A 13613-nucleotide genomic window follows, 5' to 3' on the forward strand; every position below is an offset into this window, starting at 1 on the left:
GAATTGTATTCCAAGGAGAAATGATGCTCAGGGTTAAGGAGAAATCACATCTCCCAGTATGAAAGTTTAGTGAGATGATCCATACATTTTTTTGAAGAAAAAATGCCTTAATTCAATCGCGTTATCTTATAATCCTTTGTTACTTTCCACAAAATAAGAGAACGTGCTAAACAATAAAAACAACAACACAAAAACTTGCTGTCATTTCAGTGATACGAGTTGGGAAGAACTACTTTCCTTTAGATATAATGATTAATTAGTAAGACAAGGTGAGTGGATGTGATGGTTTTAAAACATGTATGCAAATTCTTTGACACTTCTCCCATGAAATTCCCTCCCCCTAAATATGTGCTGGCCTCAGTAATTGGTCTCCAGTGAACAGAATATGGTGGAACTCCTGTGACTTCTAAGGCTAGGTTAGAAAATATGATGCAGCTTCCGTCTGACTTTCTCTCTCTAGGGAAGTTCACCCTGAGAACCCAGGCACCACGTTGTGAAGAAGCCCAGGCCACATGGTGAGTCCTCATGGAGGTGTTCCAGCTGAGACTGCCCCAGCTAACGTCCCAACCAAAAGCCAGCTTCAGCTGCCAGACATGTGCATGAACCAGCCTTTAGATGACTCTAGTCCTCAGCTTCAAGTCATCCCAGCTGATGCCAAGTGGAGAAGAAATGGTCTGGCCTTACGGAGCCTTGCCTAACTGCAGATCTGTGAACAAAATAAAGGCTGTTTTCAGCCACTAGGCCTTGAGGTGGTTTATTATGCAGCAATAAATAACTGGCACAGATACTGATATTAAAAAATGGGGTGCTGCCATTAAAAAGAAAGAACTAAAACATGGAGTGCCTTTGAACCAGGAGACAGGTGGACTCTGAAAGGATGTAGAGGAGAGTAAGAATGAAAACCAAGAGACTCTTGGTGGAAGCCTGATGGCGCTGGCAGAGGCTGACAGCAAGGGCTTCTAGGCAAGTGAAGAAAATGACACTGAAAGCTGGAGGAAAGGAGACCCTTGCTACAAGGCAGCTGAAAGTAAAATCGACGAGAGAGCTAAGCTAAAGAAAGACCATTAAATATAAAGGAACCAAGACTTACTCGGTTCGAATATCTGTTCCCCATTTACAGCCTCTCAGCATGCCCAATTGTCAAATGATGCTAAAATAGAGAAACAGCTTCTGAGCTCAGATCAAATCTAGGGTGCCGCCAGGAAAACACGATCTAAGGCTGAAGCCAAGCCTGTAAAACTGTATGCTAAACCCTTGGAAAGACTTAAGGTGGTGCCTCAAATTCCTTTAAGGATCCTAAGACTATAAGAATTTTAAATTTTAAAGGCATTGTCTTACAACAGCTTCACAAGAAGCGCAAGGTGAAGAGCTTATCTCAAAAAGAGTTGAGAGGGTGGCTTTTCTAGTGGCATGAACCCCAACAAAATTCACAAGAAACTCAAAGTTGTTAAGAAAACTGTAGTAGCAAAAACACTGCCTGCTAGTTTGGACTAGAAGAGACCAAGACAGTACATAATGAAGAGGCCTTTGGGTCTTAGAAGTTGTACAGGGCGGAAGCAGGCTGAGAAAACTACTCAGCTGCAAAACACAAGTCATTTCTTATGAAAAGGACAGAACAAAGAGCCCAGAGGGTACAGCAAAGGGACGTGGAGAAGCCTTCCCATGGCTAGGACTAAGACCGAATTAAAGAACTAGCAGCATGCATGGGGCTGTCTTTCAGAATTGCTATGGACTAGTGTGCCTCCCATTTTCTATTTCTGAATGGGAGAATCGTTAGCAGTTTAGCAGAGTGCTGGGGTGTGTGGGTGGTGGATAACTTGTCTCTTTAGTTCTCAAGTCTTTGTATTGAGTGGAATTGTACTAGAGGGGCTATACTCTAGAAACTGCAACCCAGGCACCTCATCCCCATCTGCATCTGATTAAGATGGTAAGATTTTGGACTCCAGCCTGAGCCTTATGCCACAATCGAGTCTTGTGGGGGATACTGTGTACAGATGAGTGTATTATTCATGTGGGAGGAATATAAAGAATTGTGGCCAGTAGGTAGATTATGCTGGTTTTTAAATGTGTCCATAAGTTTTTTAATATTCATTCCATAAAAAAGATAGAATATGGGCCAACCTTAAAGACTTGCTCCTAATGAACAGAATGTGGTGAAAGTGATGCTGTGTGAATTCCAAGGCTAGGCTAGAAAAGGCAATACAGCTTCTCCTTGGCTCTGTATCTCAGGCTGCTTAACCCGGGAACCCAGTCCCCGTGTTGTGAGGAAGCTCAGGCCACAAAGAGAGCCTAGGTGTTCCTGTGTAGGTGTTCCAGCTGCCTGCCCCAACGAAAGTTTCAGCAGATGGCCAGCATCAACAAGCCGACATGTGAGTGAACAAACCTTCAAATGATTCCAGCCACCAGACTGCGAGTTGCCCCAGTTGAAGCTGAGGGGAACAGATACAAGCTGTCCTGATCACTCTTTTCCTAACTATAGATTTGTGAACAAAATAAATGTTGTTTATTCAAGCCACTAAACTTTGGGGCGTTTGTTAGGGAAAAACGGATAAACAGAAAAGTGGATGAAAAAAAGAAATGAGAAACATAACTTATACAGTAGAAATTAGTCTCCTGTGAAGTGGGATCTAACAAATGTTCAGATTAATTTATTAATGACAAACAATGCTAATGAGAAGAAGCAGATAACCAGAAGAAAGACCAAAGAACTATCGAGGAGGAAGTTTTTCTAGGGTTTCCTTCAATTACAATTCCTTACAAATAGGCAGGAATGCCTCTTTAGAATTTCCCCTCAAGTCTGGGGATAAGGAAGACTGGTAAGGAAGGACACATATGATGTGAAGTGTAATGGTTGAAAGACAACTAGAAATAGTTTAATAACCAAAATTAGATCTTTTGCCTGATTTCAATTAACTGAAATTCTATAAGAGATAGGCAGCTTTCAGTATTTATTAATCGATCTAGTACTCAATCTTCATTTTCCTTTCCTCAGTGAGAAAATAAAGAAAACATGATGGAATCATTTTTAATCTTTTCAGTAGTAAGATAAATGTAGTGTCCTCTGGAACTATTTACATTAAATACAATTTCTCCTTTACCTTACTGCGAGCTTGTTTGTATGGGGAGGTAAGACCATTTCGTCTTTATGTAGTACAATGCTTTGCCATATCATACAAACTGGTTTTGAGATTTTGAAATTCAAATCACTAATCTATTATTTGTCTCTGATAAATTGATTGAGTACTACTTGATTTTTAACAGCTGTACTCATGACAATTTTTCTTTGGATGACATGAAATATTTATTCCATTAATTATGTATTGAGCTATACAGTACAGCTATGCCTCTCTTTCTGTTTAAGTAAAAGAAGGTAAATACAGGGAACTGTGGTTTCTGAGAACGTAGGATCTGTGCCAAGAACAGGCTCAGCACCAGTGTTATACACAAGAATCAGGTCAGTCAGGTCAAAAGAGGATCTAATTGTGAATTGCAAGATGACAAATTAGTGAGATTTCTGAAGAGGAAAGCTGACAGCCCAGACTTAATCTTCTTCCTAGATGGTGAAATTTATGGATAAGTCTATGAATTATAGTGAGTTAATCATAATGAAGGAAATAGCAGACTGAGTCAGCAGATCTTGTGACCAAGATTTGATGGAAATGGGAACAAAGTGGGAGGCACTGGGTGAGAGACCGAAAGTTTGAATGGAGAAAATAAAAGGAATGGATTTTATTTTTGTAAGCCTACTTCCCATCATGTTATGGAGTCAGCAATGCATAAACTGGCCACAGGCTCCTTCAAGAAGCAAAAAATCTCCACAGGAGTAGAGTTAAAGACATTCTACTACACTGACTTTTTAAAAATTTGATTTGGTACTGGCATGAGGACAGACATATAGATAATGAATTAGAATTGAGAACTCAAAAATAAACCCGCACATTTATGACCAATTGATTTTCAACAAGAGTGCCAAACAATTAAATGGGACAAGAACAGTCTTTTTAACAAATGGTACTGGAACAACTGGACATGCAAAAGAATAAAATTAGACTCTACCTCATACCATGTATAAAAATTAACTCAAAAGGTAAGAGCTAAAAGGATAAAACTCTTAGAAGAAAACATAGGTGTATATCTTCATGACTGGATTTGGCAACTGTTTCTTAGATATGACAACAAAAGAGAAAAACAGATTAACTGGACTTCATCAAAATTAAAAACTTCTGTGGATCAAAGGACACTTTCAAGAAAGTGAAGGCAAGCTACTGAATGAGATAAAATATTTGGAAATCCTATATCTGATAAGGGATTTGTATCTAGGATATCTAAAGAATTTTTATAATCCAATTTCAAAATGGGCAAAGGAATTGAATAGACAGCTCTTCAAAGAAAATATACAAACAGATAATAAGCACATGAAAAGATGCTCAACATCATTAGTTACCAGAAAAATGCAAATCAAAACCACAATGAGATGTCATTTCACACCCACTAGGATGGCTATAATCAAAAAGACAGCTAATGACAAATGTTAGCAAGAATGTGGAGAAACTGAAACCCTCACACACTGTGGATGAAAATGTAAAATGGTGCAGCCATTTTGGAAAACAGTCTGGCAGTTCCTCAAAAGGTTAAATACAGTTACCATATGAGCCAGCAATTTCATTCATAAGTATATTCCCAAGAGAAATGAAAACATGTTCACACAAAAACTTGGACATGAATGTTCATAAGCAGCATTACTAATAATAGCCCAAATGTTGATACAAGCCAAAGGTCCATCAACTGATGAATGGATAAATAAAATGTAGTATGTCCATACAATGGAATATTATTCAGCAATAAAAAGAAACAAAGTACTGATACATGTTACAAAATAGATGTACCTTGAAAATATTACGCTAAATAAAAGATGGCAGTCACGAAGGACCACATATTGTGTGATTCCATTGATATGAAATGTCCAGAATGGGCAAATCTATAGAGATAGAGAGTAGAGCAGTGGTTCCCTAGGGTTGAGAAGAGTGGGGAAGGGGAAACTGGCACAGGGTGATGGCTAAAGGGTACAGGATTTCTTTTTAGGGTGATGAAAATGTTCTAAAATGAATTGTGGTGATGATTTCATAACTCTTTGAATACTCTAAAAACCACTGAATTGTACACTTTAAAAGCGTCAACTGCATGGTGTGTTCATTATATAAAATAAAGCTGTTACCAAAAAAAAAAACTGATTTCGTGCCAGTGCTTTGGGGTCCTGTAACGGTGTGCTGCTCGGCTCTAGATCACTAGCCAGGCTTCAAGACATAGGACAGTAAACAGTATGCCCTTTTTCTAGATAAATGATATAGAAAAAAGTTGTCTTTTTTACTGGTATCAAGTCTATAAAATTAACAGAAAAATCTATATTTCACTGCTCAAAGCACTGAGTGACATATTTCCCCAAATTAAGTGATTTTGGGGTCCGAAAATTGATTAAAAATTACCTTATGTTTTAGCATATTAATCTGAATATCCATTTCAATTTGATTGGTTTTTAAATCTCCCTGGAAACTAAGCTCTCCATTTTCATATTCATTTAACTTCTTTCTTGTCATTTTTAAGAGTTTCTTAAATCTGCAGAAAGGTACAGAATGAGTAAGTCAAGTTCTTTAAGAGTAAATATTTAACAATTATTTACACAGATATTATATTCTACCATATAAAATAAACAAATCTATAAATTACGAGCCTTTCTCATTCATTCCAATCTAATATTGTTTAAAAGCATACTAAACTATAATCTTAGGTAAATATTAAGAAAATTTTTATGACATACATGATAAAGGATTAATACTGTAACTATACAAAGTTCTTATAAGTTATTAATAACCATTTTTAGTATGTTAATATTACTATTAACCTATTACTAAATATTAGTTATAAAGCAGAGATCGGTATTCAAGGTGAAGAAGAAAAGTATACTTATATATAAATGTTCTCAAAAGACTCAAAAATACATTTTGGTACCTACTGACCACAGTCTACAAGAAGAAAAGAAAGTACACACAAAAAACATCAAGGAGATCATTCAAAATAAAAAGGGAAAAATAATGTTTGAAGTCTGAGTTGAGGGAAAAAGGAAACAGGCAGACCTTTAGAAGAAAGCAAATCAGCAGAGAGATAATGTGTTACAGTCTCATCAAGATGTTTTAAGAAGAGATCTAGAGATCTTGGTTTGCACAACATTAACAAAACGGAACGGATGCAAAACAATGTAGAGAAAGACAGTTAAATGAGAGCAAAATGTTGATTGCAACCACAGAACAAACTTCAGTACTCAGCAAATAAACAGAAAGGAAGCCATGTGAGGGCTTCACAGACATTGGGAAATACGTCGTTTTTTTAGCTGAGTGGTAAAAACATGATTATTCATTTTATTCTTCTTTAAGTCATATATGTAATTTTTGTATGTATGATATATTTTATAACTAAATAAGGCAGAAAGAAAATATAAGCCAAATCAAGATAATTTTTGCTGTTATTAAACAATGGTACAGATAGGTTTTTAGATATTAAAATATTTGAATGCTGAAGGGAAGAACACTACTAAAAGAAGGAAAGATTATCAAAGAAAGCAACGATACCTTGCAGAAATAAAAATTCAAGGTAGACAATGAAGAGTGCAGTTGACATTATATGCAAAAGGTATTGATGTTATTGTTTTAGGAATAATGAAAAAGTAAGTACACTATTTTGGCGTTGTAGATTGTGCTGTGAGTTTCTGAAGTAAATTTTTAAATAGCATATTTTGTTTAATTATGAAAATGCAGATATAAAAGGAATATGTATTTAGGTTTTAATAAAGTAAAATTATAGTTAAATCAATTAATTAATGGTTGAAATGATCTGAAATATTAAAATCTTACCCAGTAATCTCTTTTTCTAATTCACTATTTTTCTTCATTTCTTGATCCAAACTATATTCCAGAGATTGTTTTAACTCAGTAAATTTCTTTAATTGTTCCTTTTCATCCTCAGACTTTGAAAAAAATTTTTAAAGAAAATTATCTGTAAAAATCTAGACTCACACTTCTTAAAAATATTATTTCTCATGAGTTCATGAGTAAGATGTGTTTAGACAGGTTTACCTGATGCCAGTAAGGAAAGATTTCAAAAATAATGACTTCTTAAAAGAGCTTAAATTGATTTTACATTTTCATCAATTATTTTTTCTGAAATTTATTTATAAATTGCCAAAATTTATTTGTTAAAAACAGAAGTATTTATACACAAAATACTAAGCATTAATGAATTTCTTTTTACAAAGTGGCTATATTTACATATTAGTTTCTAAAGATGCCCTAGAAACATTTTCAACAATAGTTCAAGATATTCCAGGTTTTGTTAAATCACACCTTACTAAGATCATCTTTGGTAAATTCCCCTGCAGTCCCCATTACATTTTTGATGATCATGTGACTCATTCTTTGTAAGTTCCACAGGTTTCAATTTCTCCTTTTCTATTAACCACTTATCTCTTTAAATAAAGTTCAAGTCTTCTCTATATTATATAAAAGCATAACTGTTGCTTGATTCTTATAGCTTTTTCTATCATCCCGTTTCTTCCCTTCTAATGGACTCTAACCTTTAATGCATGGTCTCATCCAAAGATTCATCTTTCCTCGTTTATTCTCTTCTTTTACAGTAAAATCTGACTTTCAATCCGATAATTCCACTAAAATTTTTTTGAGGATCAAGGACTTTTTTTAGTCCTTATCCTGCTTTACTTCTCAGCAGAAACTAATAACTGACCACACCCTCTCTCTGCTCCTCTACCCTCACTTCATTTCTAAATGACATCTAGTCCTCTTTCCAAATTCTCTGAGTTCCTTAAATCTCAAGGCTTCAAATCAGATTCCCTAATCTACATTTCCAGCCTTGACCCCTTTACCAAGGTCATCTGTACTTTTCTCTCTTCCTTCTAGTTCCTCATAGACAATAACCTCAACCACACACTCATAAACCATTACTTGGTGTGGATTACCTTTGTAGACAGCTAATCTTGTACATTTTATATTGATTCTTATTGGTGTTAACTCTTGAGTACAGTGTTATTTTCTAATCTTGAGGGGGCACCCTTACCCTTAGGATGTTGACCAGCATACTTTGTCTTGTTTTTCTTTTATAATGCAAAAGTTTTCCACAAGGGTCAGCTTATCAATTATTTGCTTTTCTTTTGAATAATTTCCTATTCCATAGAAATCTGGCTTTATGGAAGTCTTCTTCTGAAGTTCCTTTCTGATGCATACTCAACTATATTGTTTGGAGACTTGAGCCAGCTAGAGTTCTCTTCTTCCCAATCTGGACTCTTTACCTCAAAATTATGTTGATCAAATAACTTAACCCAGGTAGTCTCTGGGGATTATGAGATGGGGATTCATGAGATGAGAATCTTTTAGAGAAGTTAGGGCTATTGACTGAGTTGGTTGAAAGTTGTCTCATTAAATTTTTGATTCACAGGGTAGACCTTAAAATGGCTAATAATTCTATGTCACAATCCTAACTCATTTCTATAGATATCTACAGAAAATTCCTCATTATTTTTGAATAAGCTTAGTCAGTTTTGGGTATTCTTACAAATTTTTTAATTTTTGATACCTTAATAGATTTCTATATGACACTGTAAGGGGACAGCTCCTGACCTTCTCATTCACAGAAGACTTTTTACCAACATATTGTCATGTCACTTATACGAAAAGTATGCTAATACAATGTGACTAATATATATGAAGTCTAGAAAAAAATAATTTTCAATGTTTCTTCAGCCACAAGGAAGACCAGTCAACAGAATGTTCCAGTTCCCCTAATAGGTATATCTGTATAATGAATAGCTATTGTAACTGAAAAAAACTAGTTGGTAGGTGCATCTACCTCACTGCTCCAACTCAGGGTCCAAAATGCAATCTTCTGATCTGAAACCACAGGCAGCCTCTCCTACAAAGGAGAGTATGAATGGCAGGGGAATCCTGTTCTGCTTGGGAAACAGTTATATAGTTTTCACCATATATCAATAAATTAGAATCCTGGATTAGACATCAATCTTTTCTGAGATTGGATTGTCAAATCTTTGAAAGGCTGATTAACTCAAGTGAATGGAAAAAAATTAGTTTCTGAACTCGCAATGCTAGAAGCACTATGTTACAATGGAAAGTCCTGATTGAGCAACATTTCTACTTTTTCACTGGTATCTCTTCTTTATTAAAATCCAAGAGAAAAACACATTCCTTTCAGAAAAATGCGTGCATAATGACCTAGTATTCATTCTTGATGAAGAGAACAAATTACAATATTAAAAGTAATTCATTCTCAAAATCTCACTGAGGGATTTAGATTACAAGAGAATTTCAGAGGTCCAGAATTTCAGTTTCTGGGAATTTTTAAACACATTAAAAAATTGTAGCAGGGACTCAAACAGTTATGTGCATACCAGTGTTCATAGCAGCATTATTAACAATGGCCAAAAGGTTGAAAAACCCAAACGTTCACCCATAGATGAATGGACAAACAAAATGAGGTATATATAAACATTGCTTTTAGATTATCATAATCTTTTTCATTAAAATCTTACTGAAAAATCATTAATTTTATGAATTCAGTCAACTTTCTCTATAAAGAGGAATTACACCACTAGTAGCAAGAAGTATCAATATAAATGTAATAAATATAATGTCCAAAATATTCTTATATACTACTACTAGTGAAATAAAAATTCCTTTTCAGTGTGATAGAAATTAAGAGATTGACTTACCGAACTTGTACCTAACAGGTTTTTCTGAAGCTGTTCAATTTTGCCCGTTTGCTTTTTGATTGTAACTTTTAACTTGGCATTTTCAATTTCAAGCCTAAAATGTACATTTTTAGATAATTACTCTCACATATAGATTAAAAAAAATACCACATAATTTCTGAACAAACATCTGAAGGTGCAATTACATAAATTCTTAAAATTTGGGTAGTAGATGATTTGGCAATTGTGCCATTTCTCTAGTTGTGTTTGTGGATGATGTGCAAAATTTAGAGGTAATGTGCAAAAAGCATGCATTTCAAAATAGTTCAAAGCTGAAATTTTTATCCAGCTCAACACTGATGCATTTATTATCATAACTGATATAATTCTCATACTACACTGCTTATCTGCTTTATAAATACTCAAGTTATTTTCTGTGCTGCTTTCAATTGTACTTTTGCACGTGATCTTGCGTCTTCTCAGCACATCTTACAGCCTCTATATGTCGATCCTGTGCTTCTTGCAACTAAAATAAAGAAAAAAATACTTGTAACTACTGATAATCTAGTACAAATCTGCGATCACCTGTGTTTGTAACTAAAATTTTATTGGAACCCAGCCACACTGTTTCATCTGCACATTGTTTATGGCTACTTTTGTGCCATAACAGCAGAGCTGAGTTGTTAGAGCAGAGACCTTATGGCCACAAAGCATAAAATATGCACTCTCTGGCCCTTTACAGAAAAGCTTACTGACCTCTCCTCTAATACTAAAACATATTATTCATGTTTTTAAATTATATTTTATCAGATAAATACACAAATTTACATTTATATGTTTGTATTCCAAGCACCACACCAACTTTAATTCACATATGTGAACAACCATGGCTATTCCAGCGATCATAAAAGTTAACATGCTGCTTTCGGTGACAACCAGGTGTTTCATGGAACAGTTTGAGAGGTACTATCTACACAGGAGCCAGGATGCCTGGGTCTGAATCCCAGCTCCACCAGTTATTAGCTGTGTGGCCTTGAGCCAATTACTTAAATTTTCTGTGTCTCAGTTTCGTCATCTGTAAAATGGAGACAATAATAGTATCTACCTTACTGGGATGCTGAGAAGATTAAATTAGGGAATATAAATATAGTACTTAGAAGAGTATGTAGCACATAGTAAGTATTTGCAATTAGCATTATTATTGTTGCTGTATTTTATGTTCTAATAAAATTTGACATTTTTGCAGATGGCAGGCCAACAGAAGTGGTCTCCTATACAAGTTATACTGAAATCATTCTTCGTACCACTCAAAGTGGCAGCAAATGGGGAGCATGAGACCCAGAATATATCCCCAGTACTTCAAAAAACTTTCACTAATTCCACTAGCCAACAGTACTTTTTTCCACTTATAATGACTTATAACTAACTTCCTTCCTAACTTCCTTCCTTATACTGACTTACAACTGCCCTTCTAACTCAGTGGGCAATGATCAGGGACTACAAGGCAAAGAGCAGCTCCTGGATTGAGTAGTACATAACTTACATGACTGTCAGAGTCAAGGCACAGCCATTGATGTGGAAGGAATGGATGCTATTGATAAATCAAAGTTTCTGAATCAATTCATTCCCAGCAACTGTTTATGTGGGGCTGCTTTAGCAAGTACTCTGATGAGTAGGTTATGGTTATGTGGTCTGGCATATCAGAAAAGCTGTCCTCAGAGCTTTGTAGTTGGTAAAGTGCTATAAGCATGTAAATCCCAGTTCTGGCTGCATAATGAAGGAAGGCAAATTTAGACATTTTTTTCATGGCAAAGGGGAAAAAAATGAGAATTTGATTGAAAAATTCTCCTCTATTAGATTAAGTAGTACTTTCAATTTTATATTCACTTGCTTAAAATTCATTTAGAATAAAAGCTTTATTATATCAATATTTCTAAGAAGAAATTATTGGTATGGTATAAAGTACTTAATTTTATCCTAACAACTGTAAGCTAAAATATTTTCTATTTATACGAGGATAGGTGCCATGCATATCAAATATTATTCCCCCTTAGACAAATTTATACTTAGAAAGACAAGATTATCTCCTGAAACAAATAAAACAATCAAATTAAGAACTAAACTGTCCTGCACAGATGAGATGACAAGTGCTGGAGAGAGTAAGATCAGTGAGAGAACAGTCGAGAAAGCTTCACGGAGAATGAAAGATTGTGACTCATTCTGAATAATGTGTGATTAGGCAAGAGGACTAGAAACTGAAGACAGAAAGGACAGCAAGAGTAAAGGCTGAGAGATGGTGAACTCAGCCCAATTAACTCAGAAGATAAAATCCAATGGCAGAGAAATAAAATCATATGTCCACACAATAACTTGTAAATGAATGTTCACAGCAGCATTATTAACAGCCACAAAGTAGGAACAACCCAAAGGTCCATCATCTGATGAATTGATAAGTGGTTTAGCCACACAATGGAGTATTGTTGGACAACAAAAAGAAATGGAAGTACTGATATGTGCTATAACACGGATGAACCTTGAAAACGTTAAGTGAAAGAAGCTAGTCACAAAGGACCACATGTTGTGTGATTCCATTGATATGAAATATCCAGAATAGGCAAATCTATAAAGACAGAAAGTAGTTGCCTGGGCCTGGGAGAGATGGGGAGTTGGGGGTGGGTGACAGCTAAGGAATGTGAGGTTTCTTTTTGGGATGATGAAAATGTTCTAAAATTAACTCTGGTAACAGTTGTGCAACTCTGAATATACTAAGAGATACTGAATTGTTCATTTTAAATGAGTGAATTATATGATATGTGAATTATATCTCGAAGTTTTTTAAAAAATCCAATGGTGGGATCTAGATAATTTTCTTAATTCTCTATTTTTGGTGTACATACTATACATGATCTGAATATTTCCATGCTTTTACAATATATCTAAAATGAAAAGAAAATGAAGGAAATGCCTGACTTCAACTAGTTTGTTAATAACCTTTCTGTACAAGTCATCTGAAATCCATGAAATAAATATACACAGATTCTATATTCATTCACAAACGTGAAGATGAGAAATAAGATAATTTTCTGGAACATTTCATTAAACATTATCCTCTGATTTAATCTGGCTTGCCTCATCAATCGAGATATCACTAAAAAATATTGTTTAGTAGAACAAAAAGTCTCAACTTCTGTGAAGAATGATGCATAATTCTCAACTTTCCTAATCGTAAATATTATAAGAAAAAATGTATAATATAACTGGCAGAATGAAAGAGTTTAAGAAAAAAGTGCATTATAAAGATAGTAAAATTATAAATTAATTATAATGAAAATAGAAAAGAAAGCTGCCCAAGAAAATTAGTATCCTAAAACACTTTCTATTATTTAATCAGCTCTAGATTAACTGTTGACATGTTAAATTTCATACATACTTGATTTCTGATTTGACCTAATTTCTTCTTTAAATCCTGTGTCTCATCTTCTAAACTAATACGATATCGTGATGTAACCTCCAGTGAAGCCTCTGACATGGATTGCTTTTTTAGGGTATCAGCCAGTTCTTGTTGAAGTTGTCTCACAACTACCTAAGAAGACGTTTCTGTTACTGATTTTATAAGTCATGTCATTATTAAATTATGTTAATAATATATAACACTAACATACGTACTTTGGAAAATATCACCACACCCATCAATTCACCTTCTTTTCCACGTATGCACACTTCCTGTTAACTGAATTTGGTCAAAGACACAGAAGGCATCAATCTCCTGCCTCAACAGTATTATGTCACTTCGACAATGGATTCAGCCCCACTATCCACTCCCCTCCAATGAATTTGCAAAGCTTTA

General features: G+C 34.8%; 1 protein-coding gene across 22 annotated transcripts in view; it reads right to left on the reverse strand.

The window, feature by feature from the left end:
- ANKRD26 (ankyrin repeat domain containing 26) overlaps positions 1-13613 on the reverse strand; it is an 89697-nt gene that overhangs the window by 11530 nt on the left and 64554 nt on the right. For 13 of the 22 annotated variants that reach the window (XM_058532600.1, XM_058532598.1, XM_058532594.1 and 10 more), the window contains 6 exons: positions 13197-13349; positions 10222-10292; positions 9788-9881; positions 8911-8973; positions 6906-7018; positions 5484-5613 (listed from right to left, as the gene is read on the reverse strand). In XM_058532600.1, the coding sequence (XP_058388583.1) occupies positions 5484-5613; positions 6906-7018; positions 8911-8973; positions 9788-9881; positions 10222-10292; positions 13197-13349 (624 nt within the window). The other 9 variants (XM_058532612.1, XM_058532596.1, XM_058532608.1 and 6 more) reach the window with 4 other exon arrangements.

The sequence above is a fragment of the Diceros bicornis genome, chromosome 36 (assembly GCF_020826845.1).
Source record: "Diceros bicornis minor isolate mBicDic1 chromosome 36, mDicBic1.mat.cur, whole genome shotgun sequence".
In the NCBI taxonomy this organism is placed as follows: Eukaryota; Metazoa; Chordata; class Mammalia; order Perissodactyla; family Rhinocerotidae; genus Diceros; species Diceros bicornis.